We start from the raw sequence: 17,177 nt of genomic DNA on the forward strand, positions 1-17,177 counted from the left end.
AAATGGTGAGCCTGCGGCAATTTGCGTAAATCCTGCAAGACATTAAAAGCATGACTCTTTTACACGAGACTCACTGTGGCGCAGTACATCTGGCCACATACATTACGGCTTAAGAGCCGTGCAGATCAGAGTTATTGTTGCGTAACATTTAATAAGGGGGGTATGGAAATAGTTTTAAGATAGTGAAAGAAAAAGTGGTCTGGTAACTTTTATTTAGGCCAATCAATTCGTCATTGAAAGCCTTTACGTAAGCTAGTTGAGGGCCCAATGAGCTAGCGTGTTTGTAATAAGGGAAGCTTGGGAAATGTGCTGTAAAAATAATAACTAAATAAATATAAAATGTATGGTCCATTTTCAATCCACTCCTGGATGAAGGTGTCCCCATGCCATGTCGGTCTGGGTGTTGTTTTGGCAATGATGCTTTAAGCACGGTAGTCTGTACAAGTGGGTGACGTGGTAGGGGGAGAGCCAGGACCAGCTCAGATATCACGTGCCACTGATGGCAGCCTTGGCTGGCCATTAAACTCAAGTGGCTTGGGTTTTGCTAACCAGTGCACCACCATCTCCACCCAAAGATTCTGGGTGTTTGATTAAATATAAAATAAATAAATAAATCTAAGAATAATATATTTATACACACTAAAAAATGCAAAAAATAACATAATTTAACTAAAGAGTGTTAATTCATTATCTCCAATAACTTTCAATGCAATCATTATTGCAGGTGGGTGTAAGAGTGTTGGTGCAGTGAATAGCACACTGCACAAATAAACCCTGCGCCAAGAGTAACATATCGGGCCACAGCGAGCGTCAGTGGCGAACGACATCTGAACTTGTCCTGGGCCATGAGCCCTCGCCAACTGATGCTGAATAGCGTGAACTATGGTCAAAACAAAGATAATGATCCCCCGTATTGCCTCAATAGACTGTTGGGGCAAGTGCTGTGAGCGAGCACCTATGAAAGCCGGCACGGCACACTACGGAGTGGGTGGCCTACACCACGCCCGGCCGCCTTTGTCTCCCCAGTGTTGATGTTTTTACACATTGCACGAGGTACTCATTTGAGGCAGAATCGACCTAGGGGAGGCCCAGGACCGGTTCAACTAATATTCACCGGTGTTGGCCGTGAGCGGGAATCGAACTCGGGCCACCAGGTCCGCGGCACGGCGCGCTAACCGCTGCATGCTCAGACAACCCTGATGTGACCGACACGCTTTGAGGGAGACCATCCAACAGCGGACTGGCGAGGGGGTGTATATCGTGATTCATTATATTATGGGACCTCCCCTGCCAGTATCAAAGTGTAGTGACGTTACGGATGTCACTATGGCGCTAAGCGACAACTACTGTCGCAGGAGTGGAGACGCATGTCGGAGTCTTCTGGGCCACCGGACCATAAATCGACATGCAAGCGGGCCATAGGGGGCTCGAGGGACACGTGACGGGGAGCCGAGAGCTTCTGGCAGGATCGAGAGGGGGGCGTGGCCGAGGGCGGAGCGAGTCCGCGCTCGGGGGGATAAAGGGGAAGCCCCGACAGCGATCGGGGCTCGTCTGTGGAATCAACCCTGGGTCCTGCGTCTCGTCTCGTCGTCATCGGGTCTTCGGTCTTTGCTCGGCATCGTGGGTCAGGCAGCGCGTAGGCTGACTGATCCGTTCGTGTAGTTAACCCACTGCTCACATAGTTAACCGTGTAGCTACATATAGCAGTAGAACCAGTGGACGTTGAGTGTGTTACCCTGTTGGGGAGTTAATAAATAAACGTGTTGCCTCCAACTCCTGTGTGTGCCTCCATACAACACACCACAAAAATACAAGAATAGGTTTTAGCCTTTCTGGCAATAAAACAGTTTGTGTTAAGATGTTTAATGCAGACATGATTCCTTGCAAAAGGCTTCTGTTTGGTGTTTTAACATCTTAGCACAAACTGTTTAATTGCCAGAAAGGGGAAAACCTATTCTCATAGTTATTCATTATGTTAACGCTGTGAAAGGTATTGTCATACGCTGCATATAATACTGCCATACTTCCTTTGAAGGGATCCTCTGCTTTGAAGACGCTTTCTGTAGCAAAGGGGTGCTCCTTTTGGAAGGGGTCCTTCTTGCCCTCAGCGGATGACGGAGGGAACATTGGCGCTTTGGAGTGAAAGGGATCCTCCTACAAAAGGGACGAGAAATATACATAGATATAAAGTTGAAAATTAATGAGAAAAATTACTTAAGCATTAAAAACCAACCCCTCTACAAGCTATAATGCACTGTGGCACTTGACGACTTTCATAATTTTGGTATTTTTCCCCCAGTAATTTTCCGCAATGTTGCTGATCTCTATTTTTGCATTTGCCGGCCAATACTGGCTGAAGGGCCGTGCCAGACGAAAGCCATCGCCAGACGAAAGCCAACATCCAGTGCTGCACTGCAACTCTACCGGCGGCTGTGGATAAAGATAAAAAATAAATAAAACATCCAAACACTGATGCACATTCTGTGGGATGGGAAAATTATCCCGGCTGACGCATGTGGTGCACATTTACGACACTTAATGGACGGCTTGAATATTAGTAGGGCTAACCGGGGAGTGGGGGGGGGCAAGGGCAAATGGTCCAAGTCACCAATAATGGAACGAGGGTAAATGGCATTTCTGAAAAAAATCCCTTATGTTTGAAATTGCCGTCCGTTTTGTATAACCGAGACTGACACCAAAGCTGCTAATGCGTGTATAAAATAAACGCCTTGGTCCCCCGCCTCCTACCCAACTTTGTTACAATCCCAGACATGTGACTCTAATTGGCTCATAAGAGCATGTGACAGCAGCTGGCCCACGCGCCACCCGTTCAGATGGTTAATCATCGCCAAGAGGTAAAGCACTAAGCAGCAGTGTAAACCGCCCGGCACAATCCAATTGATCACACGTAAGTGACCAAACAAGCAGATAAATGCGCCTCTTTCACAGATCTGTCCCTCGGAATAAAAAAATATAAGTGTTTATTACACATCCCATCACCCATATGGCCTTTCTTCTGGGAATGCATCATTTCAGCAGCAGCGGTGTGCAACGCAAGTGACGCTCTGGACCGGATTCGACGTTCGGGATCTCATCAGCTGAGTCAGGCTTGCTTCAGCCAACGTCGGTGAACTCCCTTGGGGGGGCCCCCCTCTGTTAGACATGAGCCTGAATTCAAAGCAAAACTATTTAATAATAATCTTTAGCTGAATTGTGGAGAATATAAGAACAAAATAAATAACCAAATTGCGTCTCCTTCACATATCTGTCTCTCCATTTGAAAAACAAAATCACCACTGCTATCCTTTCAGGATAGCAGTGGCGAGTGTTACTCCTTTCTCCTTCGCGACATTTTGCCTCCCATGTCCGACGCATCTTCAAGCCTAAAGATGTGTTTACCTTTCTCATTCTTTACACACCAAAGTTTTTTTGTATTGTTTGTTGTTGTAACTTTCTGACCCGCACCGACTGGACATCTTTGAAAAAGAGCTTTATAGCTCATTGGCTTTCTCCAGGATAAATAAATATTCTGATTCTAAAGATGGTCACTGCGGGTTGGCCTAGAACGGGTTCAGATATCACTGGCTACTCATATTAGCCGTGGCTGGGAATAAAACTCGCGTCGCTGGGTTCGTATCACAACATGCAAACCATGCATCATTACATCGTGTGAGTGAGCACTGATTGTTTGTCAATAGTGCAAATTATCCCAAAAGAGTAACCTTTGAGAGAATTTCTCATACATCAAGCCGTGAAAACATACATCAATACAAAAGTATATTTTACGCATGCCACGGCTGATGGGATGGGTCACACTCGGAACCACGCCTAACAGACAGGGTCCTTGCCTACAAACATCTGCCAATTCACGAGCATTTGTTAATTTTTTGGCATTTTCTCTAGGGACTTACAACTAATGCTGACAGTTTGTGTATTTACAGGGACTCCTCTACTTACGAACGAGTAACGTTCTAGAGGTCTGTCCGTAAAGGGATTTGTTCGCAAGTCCAACATTACTCCTGTCGATTCCAAACACGTTATACGGCATGTACACTAAACACGGGGAATGGCTTTAAAAGTTGCATAATCCCCCGTAGATGTCACTGGTTCTTCACGTTCTGCAGATGCAGTTGCCACCACCGCCATCTATTGCGCAGCGGTTGAACTTACAACTCTCGATTCGAACAAACTGGACGTACGGACAAGTTTGTTCGTATCTCTGAAAGTTCATGTCGAATGTTCCTTAAGTAGAGGAGTTCCTGTATATTGTTATGGGTGTTGGTGGACTTCAGAGACAAGCCAGCACAATCGTTAAAAATTGCATCAACATGTTTTGGTTTGACCGCCGTTTTTGCTAGATTATGAGATGCTCCATAATGTATGACGCACCACAAAGCTTTGGGGGTCATTAAAAAAAAAGGTGTTCTTTATAAATCGGGAGTATGCGGTGCAATGATTACGTAGCATCTGCTTTATAATGGGGAAGAGGGTCCCCTCCCCCTCTCGCCTGCTCCGATGAGTCCGATGTGAGGGAGGATGTAAAATAAAAAAATATTTTATTAAAAAACACATGAAGGAAAGGTGTCTTCTGGAACGTTAGTCTGAACGGCTGGTTGGCGATCTTCTGTCATCCGCAACTCAGTCTGGTGCACCCCTAACTTCGCTTTAAAATAGAGGGAATAAGGCGTCTTGTAATTCATAAAATATGGAATAATAATTCAGAAGAGAGGGGGCGGAGTTTCTGATCTTTCAGTGTATGTAGAACTTCTTTCGCACCACACGTAGCCAACCGTGCTCATCGGAGGCGCTTTCAAAAGGGGGTTCATCAGCCCCCTCGAGCGCCCCCGCCCACCGCCGCCCACGGGACTCACTCTCCGAACAATCTGGCTTCTTAGTCGCCATCGCTTCATCAGCTGCTGTGCACCCTGGGCTCTGCAAAAAAATACGACAGCCGCTTTCCCCCTTTCCCACTCCCCAGTGTGTCCCTCACGACCCCCACCAACCGTTACCACAGAGCCCTTATCTTCCCGTATTCTAATTCCCATCTCCGTCTCACGCTGCCATGTCTATTCTTTGCTTATTTATTAATTTTCCTTTCCATTTCCTCGGACACTGTTCTTTCCAGGGATCGTATGCAACCTTGCTGCCCTCTCTCCACACGTATGGGATGACTGCCAAACCTCCTATTTTGCTTGCCTAAGTCTATTTGCCTGCCTAGACATGTGGGTCTCTCTCGGCAACTCTCATCCTTGCTTTCATCCATGAATAAGGACAACTGCCAATTGCCAGTTGCAGTGTGAAAGGCAGTCATGGGGCATTCAATCGTGGTTCTACAGCGTAGATTGTAGCGGTCGTGCTGCCACATATCGGGGTGTGCCGCTCGGCATGGCGTCCGATGTTTCCCCCCACGTGCTGGGAGCTGCTTCAGTTCACCTCCTGAAGAAGCTCCCAGCAGGGAAGCACACATCGTCGGAGAGCTGTTCAAGCAAGCGGTGTTTGTTCGACAAAAACGGGCGCTGCCACAGTACGACTCACTTTTGAATAGGCAGCATTAATGTCAACGGATGGGAAATCGTTTCATTATTTTTAAATAGCTCTTTTTTTCATTGTCGTCGATTTGTGCCAAAGGCAGACACACACCTGCCCCACTGTGAGCCCACAATCGTTTATCAGTGTCCAACAACTACAGGGGCAATGACATGGAAACCCACAAGGGCTCGTTTGCTTGCCAAACCCAAAGCACGACGTTCAAAATTTCAAGCGTGCCTTTACGACGAACGGCGGCATTTAAGGCACCGTAACGTTACGCGCGCACGTGCCCTCAATCTAAATGCAACCCGCGCCGTGGGTTTTAGCGAGGCACGGGTTTTAGCGAGGCACGGCCAGCGGGAACACAACGGCGGGGTGAATTTACCGTGCGGCCCGCTCGCAAGAAAGCCCGACCAAGGCAAATCAGCCGACACACAGGGAAGCAGCTCACCCGTCAAGCGCCTCTTCGTCCCCTGCCCCCCCCCCCGCCCCCACCACACACTGGCTCGCAAATACACTCAGCATCGGGAGCCCTAATTGCATACTTAATTGTTAATTGATCACAAGGCTGCGGATTAATTAATCCATGTGAGCGGAGACGCTTTTGTAAATTAGGCTAAATTGGATTTGTTAAGTGAGCAGTTCGGTCGCCCGCCATGAAGTACCACATAAACACGCGCGGCTCCCAAAGAGCCGAGTTCAACGCAGCGCTGGGGCACACCAGATTGCGGAGCACGGAGCACGCCGCGATGTTATCGCTGCTGGTATCTTAACGCCGGGGATGGCAGTGGAATGACAAAGAACGACGGCTTTAACACTCGTCGAAATTAATTAACGCACAACATCGGGGGAGCAGTGGCTCGGTGGTGTACGCACGCCACGCCCGACGTCTCTAAGTTGAATTTACGTTCAGTGGCGAGAAAATCGGTGGCGAGTGATATCTGAACCGGGCCTGGCCCTTAACAAACCCACACCGACCGGGGTGGTGAAGTACGGTCAAGCAACCACCACCATCATCAACATGCCGTGGGGATGAATTGATAGAGCGCTGTAAAGTTATACATACATTACCCACAATTGCCGTTTAAATGTATTTCAATGTGGAACGCTGATATTCGATAAAAGCAATACCAAACTACAGCCGATCCTGCGATGCACCAAAAGCCTTGCGATAACAACCCACAACCACACGACGTCACCCACCCGCGCGCCACTCCGTGAAAATTGTACATTTCTGTAAAGCATATGGACCCAATTCAAGTTTGCCCTCCATGGAAATTTTCCACATAGCCCAAACACAAATAGATAGACAATAAAATAAAGATTTAGGGTGTGCTCCAACGTTAGGGTGTGCTACAATGTGGTACTTGTCACAGAGATCCACACGAGCCTTGGCTTGCTCAATCGAGGACAGGGCTCTTTGTGCGCGATTTCGGCTCTTTGGTGTTTACAGTGAGGGGAAAAAAGTATTTGATCCCGTGCTGATTTTGCACATTTGCCCACTGACAAAGAAATGATCAGTCTATAATTTTAATGGTAGGTTTATTTGAACAGTGAGAGACAGAATAACAAAGAAATCCAGAAAAATGCATGTCAAAAATGTTATAAATTGATTTGCATTTTAATGAGGGAAATAAGTATTTGGCCCCCTCTCAATCTGAAAGATTTCTGGCTCCCAGGTGTCTTTTATACAGGTAATGAGCTGAGATTAGGAGTACACTCTTAAAGGGAGTGCTCCTAATCTCAGCTTGCTACCTGTATAAAAAACACCTGTCAACAGAAGCAATCAATCAATCAGAATCCAAACTCTCCACCATGGCCAAGACCAAAGATCTCTCCAAGGATGTCAGGGACAAGATTGTAGACCTACACAAAGCTGGAATGGGCTATAAGACCATTGCCAAGCAGCTTGGTGAGAAGGTGACAACAGTTGGTGCGATTATTCGCAAATGGAAGAAACACAAAAGAACTGTCAATCTCCCTCGGCCTGGGGCTCCATGCAAGATCTCACCTCGTGGAGCTACAATGATCATGAGAACGGTGAGGAATCAGCCCAGAACTACACTGGAGGATGTTGTCAATGATTTCAAGGCAGCTGGGACCATCGTCACCAAGAAAACAATTGGTAACACACTACGCCGTGAAGGACTGAAATCCTGCAGCGCCCGCAAGGTCCCCCTGCTCAAGAAAGCAAATATACATGCCCGTCTGAAGTTTGCCAATGAACATCTGAATGAATCAGTGGACAACTGGGTGAAAGTGTTGTGGTCAGATGAGACCAAAATGGAGCTCTATGGCATCAACTCAACTCGCCGTGTTTGGAGGAGGAGGAATGCTGCCTATGACCCCAAGAACACCATCCCCACCGTCAAACATGGAGGTGGAAACAATGCTTTGGGGGTGTTTTTCTGCTAAGGGGACAGGACAACTTCACCGCATCAAAGGGACGATGGACGGGGCCATGTACCCATTTTCAATTCCAGGGCATTGAAAATGGGTCGTGGATAGGTATTCCAGCATGACAGTGACCCAAAACACACGGCCAAGGCAACAAAGGAGTGGCTCAAGAAGAAGCACATTAAGGTCCTGGAGTGGCCTAGCCAGTCTCCAGACCTTAATCCCATAGAAAATCTGTGGAGGGAGCTGAAGGTTCGAGTTGCCAAACGTCAGCCTCGAAACCTTAATGACTTGGAGAAGATCTGCAAAGAGGAGTGGGACAAAATCCCTCCTGAGATGTGTGCAAACCTGGTGGCCAACTACAAGAAACGTCTGACCTCTGTGCTTGCCAACAAGGGTTTTGCCACAAAGTACTAAGTCATGTTTTGCAGAGGGGTCAAATACTTATTTCCCTCATTAAAATGCAAATCAATTCATAACATTTTTGACATGCGTTTTTCTGGATTTTGTTGTTGTTATTCTGTCTCTCACTGTTCAAATAAACCTACCATTAAAATTATAGACTGATCATTTCTTTGTCAGTGGGCAAACGTACAAAATCAGCAGGGGATCAAATACTTTTTTCCCTCCCTGTAGCACCAACAACACCGCTCGGGAGTGACTGCACCGTTGTTCCAAAGTGAACGTGTCCCTGAAAGCGCAATTATTTTCGCTTTTGGCTCTCATCTGGTCAAGGACTCCAGAAAAGATAAAAAAAAAACACAAGCTCAGCCTGTAGCCAGCACGGAAACGATATTGCAACAGCTGCGCGTGTTTCGCACCATGACATTCCACGTGGCGATGCACTGTGTCTAAACCCTGGCCTTTGTGAAAAGCCTCAGATATTGTCCTATTTATTTATTTTTAAAAAAAATTCTAACCTTGATTGTGAGCATGCACAATGGACGAAAATGCAAAAGAACCAATTTTTTTTTAACAGCAAACTTTGCGTGAGTTTATTGTGGACGAACGTGCGTCAATTTTTATACATGTGTAGTGACATCAGGGATGTCACTGTGCAATGTCCCTACGTCGCGGAGAGCACTGGGTGGGTTGCTGTGTGAGGCCGGCTCTAGCACAGCACGGCGTGCGATGCACCGTCATCGCGTACACCACGTAGGTGGGTGTAGTACCAGCCCTAGCGGGGCTTGGTGAGCGCTGGGATAGCGCGGGCACCACGCATTGCGTGCAGTGCGGGCTCCCACAACGGGGGAGTGGGAGAGTGTCAGCCCAGGGGCAGGGTTGCCCCGGGCTATGGCACTATAGTTGACCCCGCAGACACGTGATCTGGAGTGTCCACAGAGAGGGCCCCAGGTGGGGGGGCTAGGGGGTGATCACGTGTCCAGGGAGAGCTCTCGAGGGGGATCGAGAGGGAGCTAGAACGCTCGAGGTGGGCGGGGCCGAGGGCTGAGTGGCCTCGACCCAGGAGGGTATAAGGTGGGTCCCTGAGAGGGACCGGGGTCGCTTCGTTCTACAAGCTGAAGCTCTACGTCTTACGAGCCGGGAGCTCTACAGGCATCAGCACGTGGCCAGGAACCGAGTGAGGGTCAGATCCTCCGTAGCTGTAACTCCTCAGTATAGGGTAGTTAGCTGGGTGGTCACCACCCTGGGCTGTATCTGGTAAAGGGGCAGTTACCCCTTTGTGTTAACGTGTTGATGTTATAATAAAAGTGTTGCCTCTAAACAGAAATGTCTGCGACTCAGTTGGACTCACTACATATGTACACCCAAAAAAACAAAGATCCCCCATATAGCCTTAACAGACTGTTGAGGCAAGTGCTGTTAGCGAGCACCTATAAAGGCAAGCACCCCACCCGGCCCCCTTTGTCTCCCTAGTGGCGATTTTTACACACAGCACCAGGTACTCATTTGAGGCTGAGTCGACCTAGGGGAGGCCCAGGACGGGTTCAGACAGTCATCACTGGTATTGGCAATGAGCGGGAACTCGGGATGCCGGGTTCGTAGCGCAGCACGCTAACCGCTACACTACCGCTTCCCTCTATGTGTGTGTAAATAAACACAAGATGCCCCATATAATCTTAACAGACTGTTGGGGCAAGTGCAGTTCGCGAGCAACTATGAAGGGCAGCATGGCACACGAGGGGGTGGGTGGCCAGCAGCATGCCCGATATATACACACATATACATACGTATTTATATGTCGTGATTAGCACACTGCGCTATGAACCCAGCGACCGTATTTCGTGCAAGTCTTCATAGGTGCTCGCTAAACAGCACTTGCCCTAACAGTCTGTTTAGGAAATATAGGGGGTCTTTGTCTTTGTGTCTGTCTGTGCGTGTCTGTGTGTGTGTACACCATGTGTGTGTGCATGCAATTGTGGTAATCATTGCCCCCCTTCCGACTACAAGCCAGCATCAGGACTCAAGGTGAGTGAAAACAAAACTTTTTTTGCTATTTATGTCAATTTACTTTGTTTTATATACTATACAGTAATTTTTTCCAGTGTTACACGCAAATGTACAATATTTATTCTTAATTAAGAATGCTGCCATTTTTGTTGAACCCAAACACATTTCATAACACTGACCATACGGGCATTTAAATACAGTGTATTATTGTGTTCCGACTGACGAACGGGTCTCAGGAACGAATTATGTTTGAAACTCGAGGACTGCCCCACACACACATCTGGACTGGTTCTAGTCTCCCTTTCTCAATGGTTCTTAACGTGGGGTGCACGCACCCGCTGGGGGTGTGAGATGCCCTTTTTGGGGGTGCGTGGCATGGCCAGTAATCAGGCACATAAGTACAACTAATTTGTTTAATCAAACCTATGTCTTTTTTTTCCATTACATATTTTTTTACAATTAAGAACCAAAGGGGTGCAAAGGCTGCGGCGAAGGGTAGGAACCACTGCACTATCCCTTCACCAACCCACGCCGATCAGTGTGGTTCGGTATAGTCAAATAACTCCCATCATGAACGTGGTGCGTGGAGGCCTTTATACAGAATTTGGAGAACTAAAATACAACACCAATTTATGACGCCTCCATTTACATGTGGGTAATATCAACGCTGTTGCTCATAGAACATCTTCAAGGATATTCAATAATTTTAACATTACTTCCACTTAACTGTGGCCTTTGCAAGCATTTCCCTTTATATACACACATTAGTATTCTGCGCACAATGTCAATGCAAGTGGGTAATTATTCTGCCATAGCAGTGCACTCGAAGCCTAAGGCCATGGCCATAAAATCATAAGAACCTTAAAAACAGACGGCACAGCGAGTACAAAAAAAGCGAGAGTAATTGTTATTTTAAAGTAAATTGTACAACATATAAATTGTACAATTTTGTACTTTTAGCAAATGATTGTAACTGTAATTGGCAATAAAGGAAAAATGACCTAATCTTGAGAGGCCTAGAGAAACGCACTGAGCGGCAGAAGTGGTTTTATGGTCCAGCATACACGGTTGATCATCGCCCGACTGAAATAAACCAGTTCAAAAGAAGCATTTTTTGTCCACCCTGTATTTTAAAGCCAACGTTGGGCATTGTCCGTATAATACATTTGGTGTGTGTGGGTCCGTGACCCCATTTGTAGAATTTTATTGACACCAGAGCTCAAGATTTGAGTGCGTCTTACTTTCGGGGGCGTATTCAAATTCACTCACTCACCCACTCGCTTTCATGCCTTATACTCAGCCTCCTTTGCAGCACTGGGTGCTCACTTTAGGCAGAGTCATTCTGGAGGGGGAGCTTATTTGAAACCCGGTTGGACTTGGAAGAGCGGCACTGCATAAAGCACTCATCGCGAGGAGAGTTAACGAATAAAATGTCATTCTACCCGGGTTCTGAATATATGCCCAGTTGACCTTGGTGGCCACTATTACCACGTGCAGAATCTTGAGTCAAAGCAAGGCCCCTGGAAAAGGGGCACAGGGTCACCCAGCCACGATTACCGGCACCGCTAACACACCATCGAGAATGGAACAATTTGCCCGCGAATGGAACGTTTGAAAATGGTTTTTGGCCTGGCCTCATACTCGTGGTCAAGGAAGGTTCCTAGGATCAACTAAAAGAGGTGAGCACTGGCCTCGAATGGCCTTCGTTCTTCTGATATGTCCCTATTTCTGCCAATGGCTTGCATTGGCTCTGCAGCCTTTCTCAAGGTTAATATGACAAAAAAAACTCTGCAGTAGTACCCCTGTTATAGAATGTAACATAAGCCTTCAGTGTAATTGACCCAGAGCCCATTGCCTCATCAAATCCCCAGTGTAGGAGAACAAAGCTTTGGGAGTATGGCCAAGCAAATGGGTCACACACCGTATGTACACAGCTGCTATATGCGTTAACCTGTTCCTTCACGCAAAGCATAGTCACAAAGGTATCGGGCGTGTGCGCCAAGCCTGACACATTGCCCTTTTTATGCCACGTGGCAATGTGGGCCTATCACCAAGAATCTTGCAGAGCTCAACCGAGGGTTGCCCTGGGTGCGATGCCGAGCGGCGAAAATGAGAAAATAATCACATGTCAAGCTCGCGACAGCTGAAGATGTACTCTGGTCTCCTGTCATTACCCACTAATGGCAAATGAGGTCCGTGACCTTTTGAGCTGACTTATTCCACCAAAGGCGCTAACAAGCCGCAATTACCGAACCCGACGAAAAAAATCCATTCATTAACGATTACATCTCTGATCAATTCAATCACAGGGCCGGTGAAGAAACAAAGAACACTTTTGTGAGTGCTCAAATTTAGCGTTGGTGGGGTGTTTCCCCCAAGACTGAGAAGAAATTAAGTACAAATTGCTCGGCTGAACACAGAAGGAATCAACAGTGCCTAACGTCTAAGGCACTTACTCTTCAGAGACTGGCTGTTTATATAGCTGGTGGTCACGTGAGCAGACACAATTTGGAAATGGGTAGCTGATGGGTTTCATCTTTGGCTTTCAAATTTCCTCACGCCAGGCTTGATTATGTTAATGCATTTTTCATGACCATAACAACATTGTGCCTTTCAGTTTACTTGTGTTTTTTATTTACTTATATCGATTACTCTTTGTATCGGTGACCGAAGGAGTGTAATCATCATCCGTATCGTATCATCACAATCGCATTACCACCGAGCATCATCATTACCACCAGCCGTACTCAATCAATGTCATTACCTACCGTCAGTCATCATGATCCAGATAACGTCCAATGTTTTCCCCGCTTTATGCGGTGGTAGATGTATTGCAAACAAAGAGGGCATGCAAAAGGGAAATCACGTTGGGTAGAGTGCACGGTCACCCAACCCACAACGCACCGCACAAGACAGCTAGCTGCCTGCCGAGCAACGCTTCTTCAGCGCGCATGGAAGAACGTAGCCGCACGTCTGACCACGTAGCCGCATGTCAGGTGAATTAAAGCCGCATGCGGTGAATCTCGGGGTAGAAATAGGTGAGACGCATATACAGTGCAAAAATCACACAAACAGAAACCGTATAAAGCGAGTAAAAACAAAGATCCGTTAATGGCCACCACTCCTTGTCAATTGTCTCTACCCTCTGTTAGATCCCGTGGCTGCTTTACAGCAGACACGCGACCATCTGCTCTTAGGCCCCACGCTCTTGTTCACAATGCTCACGTAGACCCGATCCCAGAAATCAATCGGCGACAACTTCCACCAATCATTACCGATCACCGACAATCTGCGTCAACCATCATAATCAATACAAATCTGTTCTCGCAAACAAAAAACAACCAACCATTTCGTACCCCAGATCTGGAGGCAAACGGCGATGAGCGAGAGTCCACCTCGGCGGCATTTGGCACGTCCAGGGATCCGTTCAGCGAGCCACCAGCACCCTGAGGATCTGTCAGTTGAGCCAACATGCCACGCACCTGATGCGGAATACAAAAGACAAATATCCCCCGTGTAGCTTTAACACACTTTCAGGGCAAGTGCTGTGAGTAGCAGCACCTATGAATGCCGGCACTGTGGCACCTGAGGGAGTGGGTGGATCAACACCATGCCTGGCCACCTTTGTCTCCCCAGTGGTGTGTGTATTGTGCTGGTGGGTGACCAGCACCATGCCCAGTGCAATACACACACCATTAAGATTATTATCCAGTACTCGCTAAGTCACTGCAATCATTCACTCAGCAGTGGTCAATTGCTCTTCTGTAAGGTTAGCCAGTTTCTCTAAAGGGTAAATCCCCAACAGAAACACAACTTTATGCGAAAGTTTCACACAGATTGAATCATCGTTGCAAGAGTTATTGTGCCTCCCATTGTTACAAAACAACCTTTGATCGATATGGACGCTTTTCAATCGAAAAAGTCCCGAACAACAAGACAGCTTTACCCTAAAGTTTTGTGCAAATTGGATCGCCGTTAACCGACTTTACTGCGACCCCACGCGAAGACAGACGGTCAGGGCAAAGCAAACGCATTGACGCTTTTGAACCATCATCGGAAAAAAAATGTTGACGGCACCTGGGAGATCTCCTGCTGCGTGGCCTGCAGAGAGCGCACGATGGTTTCTAGGTGCGCCTTGCCGGCCTCCAGCCTCTGCTCCATCTGGTTCTCCTCGTGCTGCAGACGGCTCAGCTCTCCCTTGGCCTTGCTCAGGTCATCCTCCTGCGAGCGCAGCGCCGACTCCTGGCCCGCGATCTGCACCCGCAGCGACGAGATCTGCGACCCCAACGCAGCAGGATTCTCGGTGTCATTATGGGTCGAACTCAACATTTTCTTTCTTTTTTACCAGGTAAGGCCCACTAAACTATATAGCTCTTTTTTAGAAGTGACCTGGCTATCACAAATGATAGCTCAACGAAGTTGCTTATCATCATGTGGAAATTTATAGCAGTTGAATACTCTGAACGCATGTTTCTAAATATGGAGGGAAAAACTGGAGCACCAGGAGAAAACTCGGCGCAACCATGGGGAAAACATGCAAAATCCAAATTTACAGGCTTCATCCGGGTCAGGATCGAACCCACAACCTCCTGTACAGCAGGTGAGGTAGCTAACATCTCAACACTGCGGTGCCCTTCCATATACAAAGATTCTCCCATACAGCCTGAACAGACTTTTGGGGCAAGTGCTTTAAGTGAGTAGCACCTATGACGGCCAGCACGGCACGTAAGAAGGTGTTTGGCCAGCACCCAAGTGGCAACCTTTACACACCATACCAGGTACTCATTCAAGGCTGATTTAAGGCCCAGGACCAGTGCAGATGATCGTCACTGGTGTTGGCCATGAGCGGGAATGGAACTCGGGACGCCGGGGACGTGAGCAGGAATCGAACCCTAATCGCTGGGTTGATAGCGCAGTGGCTAACCGCAACAACACTGATACACATATATGAAAACATGCACAAATGCCTACATACATACACACACGGGATGCTGCCATTGTGTAAGGGTCAACACTACTGGACTTTATGAAATAATAAGTATAGGCTTTACCCTTTCTTGCAATAAAACTGGTGTTAAAATGTTCAAACACCAAATAGATCAACATTGCAAGTAATGAAGACCACATTAACCGGATGTATTTGTGCCAAAGCATGCAAACAAACATGCTGATAATATATGCATTGCTTTTAAAACCGATTGGAATACAGATATTATCAGAGCACGTTTGTTTGCATGTTTTTCCACAAACATTGAGATGAATTTGTAAACAAATACATCTACACCATATTTACTTGTTGACACATTTCTCATGTTCTATCAGTAAACACCGATACAACAGAGTTCTCTGTGTGACAAACACCGCATCGGACCACACCAACTCTTCATTGTGGATTCCATCATGATAATCATCATCATTCGTAGCATCAGCAACGATTTATCCACTGCTGAATGAATGGCCTCCCCACGGCCGTCGTGATCTCTCACGGTCTTATGATGTCCTCTTTGGTTATTTTGGTAAAGTCACGTAGGCATAAAAAATAAAATAAATAAAAATTATTATACAGTAAAACCTTGGATTGCGAGCATAATTTGTTCCGGAAACGTGCTTGTAATCCAAAGCACACGTGACGCTCGGCAGATAAAGTGTATACGTACTACTCGTATTGCAAGACCTCGCTCGTTTATCAAATTAATGTTTATTAAAAACATTTGTCTTCTTTGGTTCTTTCGGTAAAGTCACGTAGAATGGGAATAAAATAATAAATTGATAAAATAAAATAACACAATAATATTCTCACGACGTTTCGGCCACAACACAAGCGGCCTTCATCAGGTGAAGGGGACGAGACTGTCTGGAGGACAGCGCTGGAGTGAGCCCAGTTTGAGAGACCCATCCAGCGCTGTCCTCCAGACAGTCTCGTCCCCTTCACCTGATGAAGGCCGCTTGTGTTGTGGCCGAAACGTCGTGAGAATATTGTGTTATTTTATTTTATCAATTTATTATTTTATTCTCATTCTACGTGACTTTACCGAAAGAACCAAAGAAGATGAATCCTTGCAGTCATGAAAGCTTTAAATCGAAATAAAAAAATTTGCTCATCTTGCAAAACACTAGCAGACCAAGTTACTCGCAATCCAAGGTTTTACTGTATATATTTTTTATACCTACGTAACTTTACCGAAAGAACCAAAAAGTATGGATCCCTGCAGTCACGAAAACTTCAAATCTAGGTCTTGAGATGGGTCTCTTAAACTGGGCATTTAGTAATGGATATATTCAATAGAATAGATAGATAGCGGTACCCACACTTTACCCCCATCGCAAAGAGTATATCAATTGACTTGGACATCGTTGCCGGAGAACTTAACACAAATTAGCAATTGAACCGGGCACGTCTGAATTGCAGGTCCTGGGCCGACTCATTTTTATTAATGTTATTACTCTCATGTTACAGCACTATCCATCTGCGTTAGCATCACTGACCTCACATTCATTGTTAATTTTCTGTTGTTAACCCAATTATATTTTGCCAGCTCCCTGCTGAGCTCGTTTTCAGCTACAGTATTACATTTCAGCTGGTTAATAAGCTGTCTAATCCTGCCAGCAGGAAGCCAGCTCCGATACGAATTTGAAACATGTCCGGAACATCTAAAGCATAGGTTCACGCAGGAGTGCTCGTCGAATGAGTTTCAAATAACAGCTGCTCACTGCAACTGATACTGCAGTTTGAGGAATCCCATCAACAGTGAAAGACTTTATGATGAAATAAGCATGGGCCAGTGGTCACCTCCAATGGCAGCTCTGAACCCCACCCTATCTACGTGAATTTACCGAAAGGC

General features: G+C 46.6%; 1 protein-coding gene across 6 annotated transcripts in view; it reads right to left on the reverse strand.

Annotated features, from left to right (window-relative positions):
* Positions 1–17,177, reverse strand: part of EPS15L1 (epidermal growth factor receptor pathway substrate 15 like 1) — a 114,222-nt gene that overhangs the window by 49,362 nt on the left and 47,683 nt on the right. For all 6 annotated transcript variants that reach the window (XM_032970730.2, XM_032970732.2, XM_032970731.2 and 3 more), the window contains exons 15-17: positions 14,413–14,610; positions 13,692–13,817; positions 2,025–2,154 (exon numbers count right to left, since the gene is read on the reverse strand). In XM_032970730.2, coding sequence (XP_032826621.1) covers positions 2,025–2,154; positions 13,692–13,817; positions 14,413–14,610 — 454 coding nt within the window. The remainder of the gene's footprint in view (positions 1–2,024; positions 2,155–13,691; positions 13,818–14,412; positions 14,611–17,177) is intronic.

Source organism: Petromyzon marinus, chromosome 44 (genome assembly GCF_048934315.1).
Source record: "Petromyzon marinus isolate PM22_M1 ecotype Great Lakes invasive population chromosome 44, UKy_Petmar_22M1.pri1.0, whole genome shotgun sequence".
NCBI classification, from domain to species: domain Eukaryota; kingdom Metazoa; phylum Chordata; class Hyperoartia; order Petromyzontiformes; family Petromyzontidae; genus Petromyzon; species Petromyzon marinus.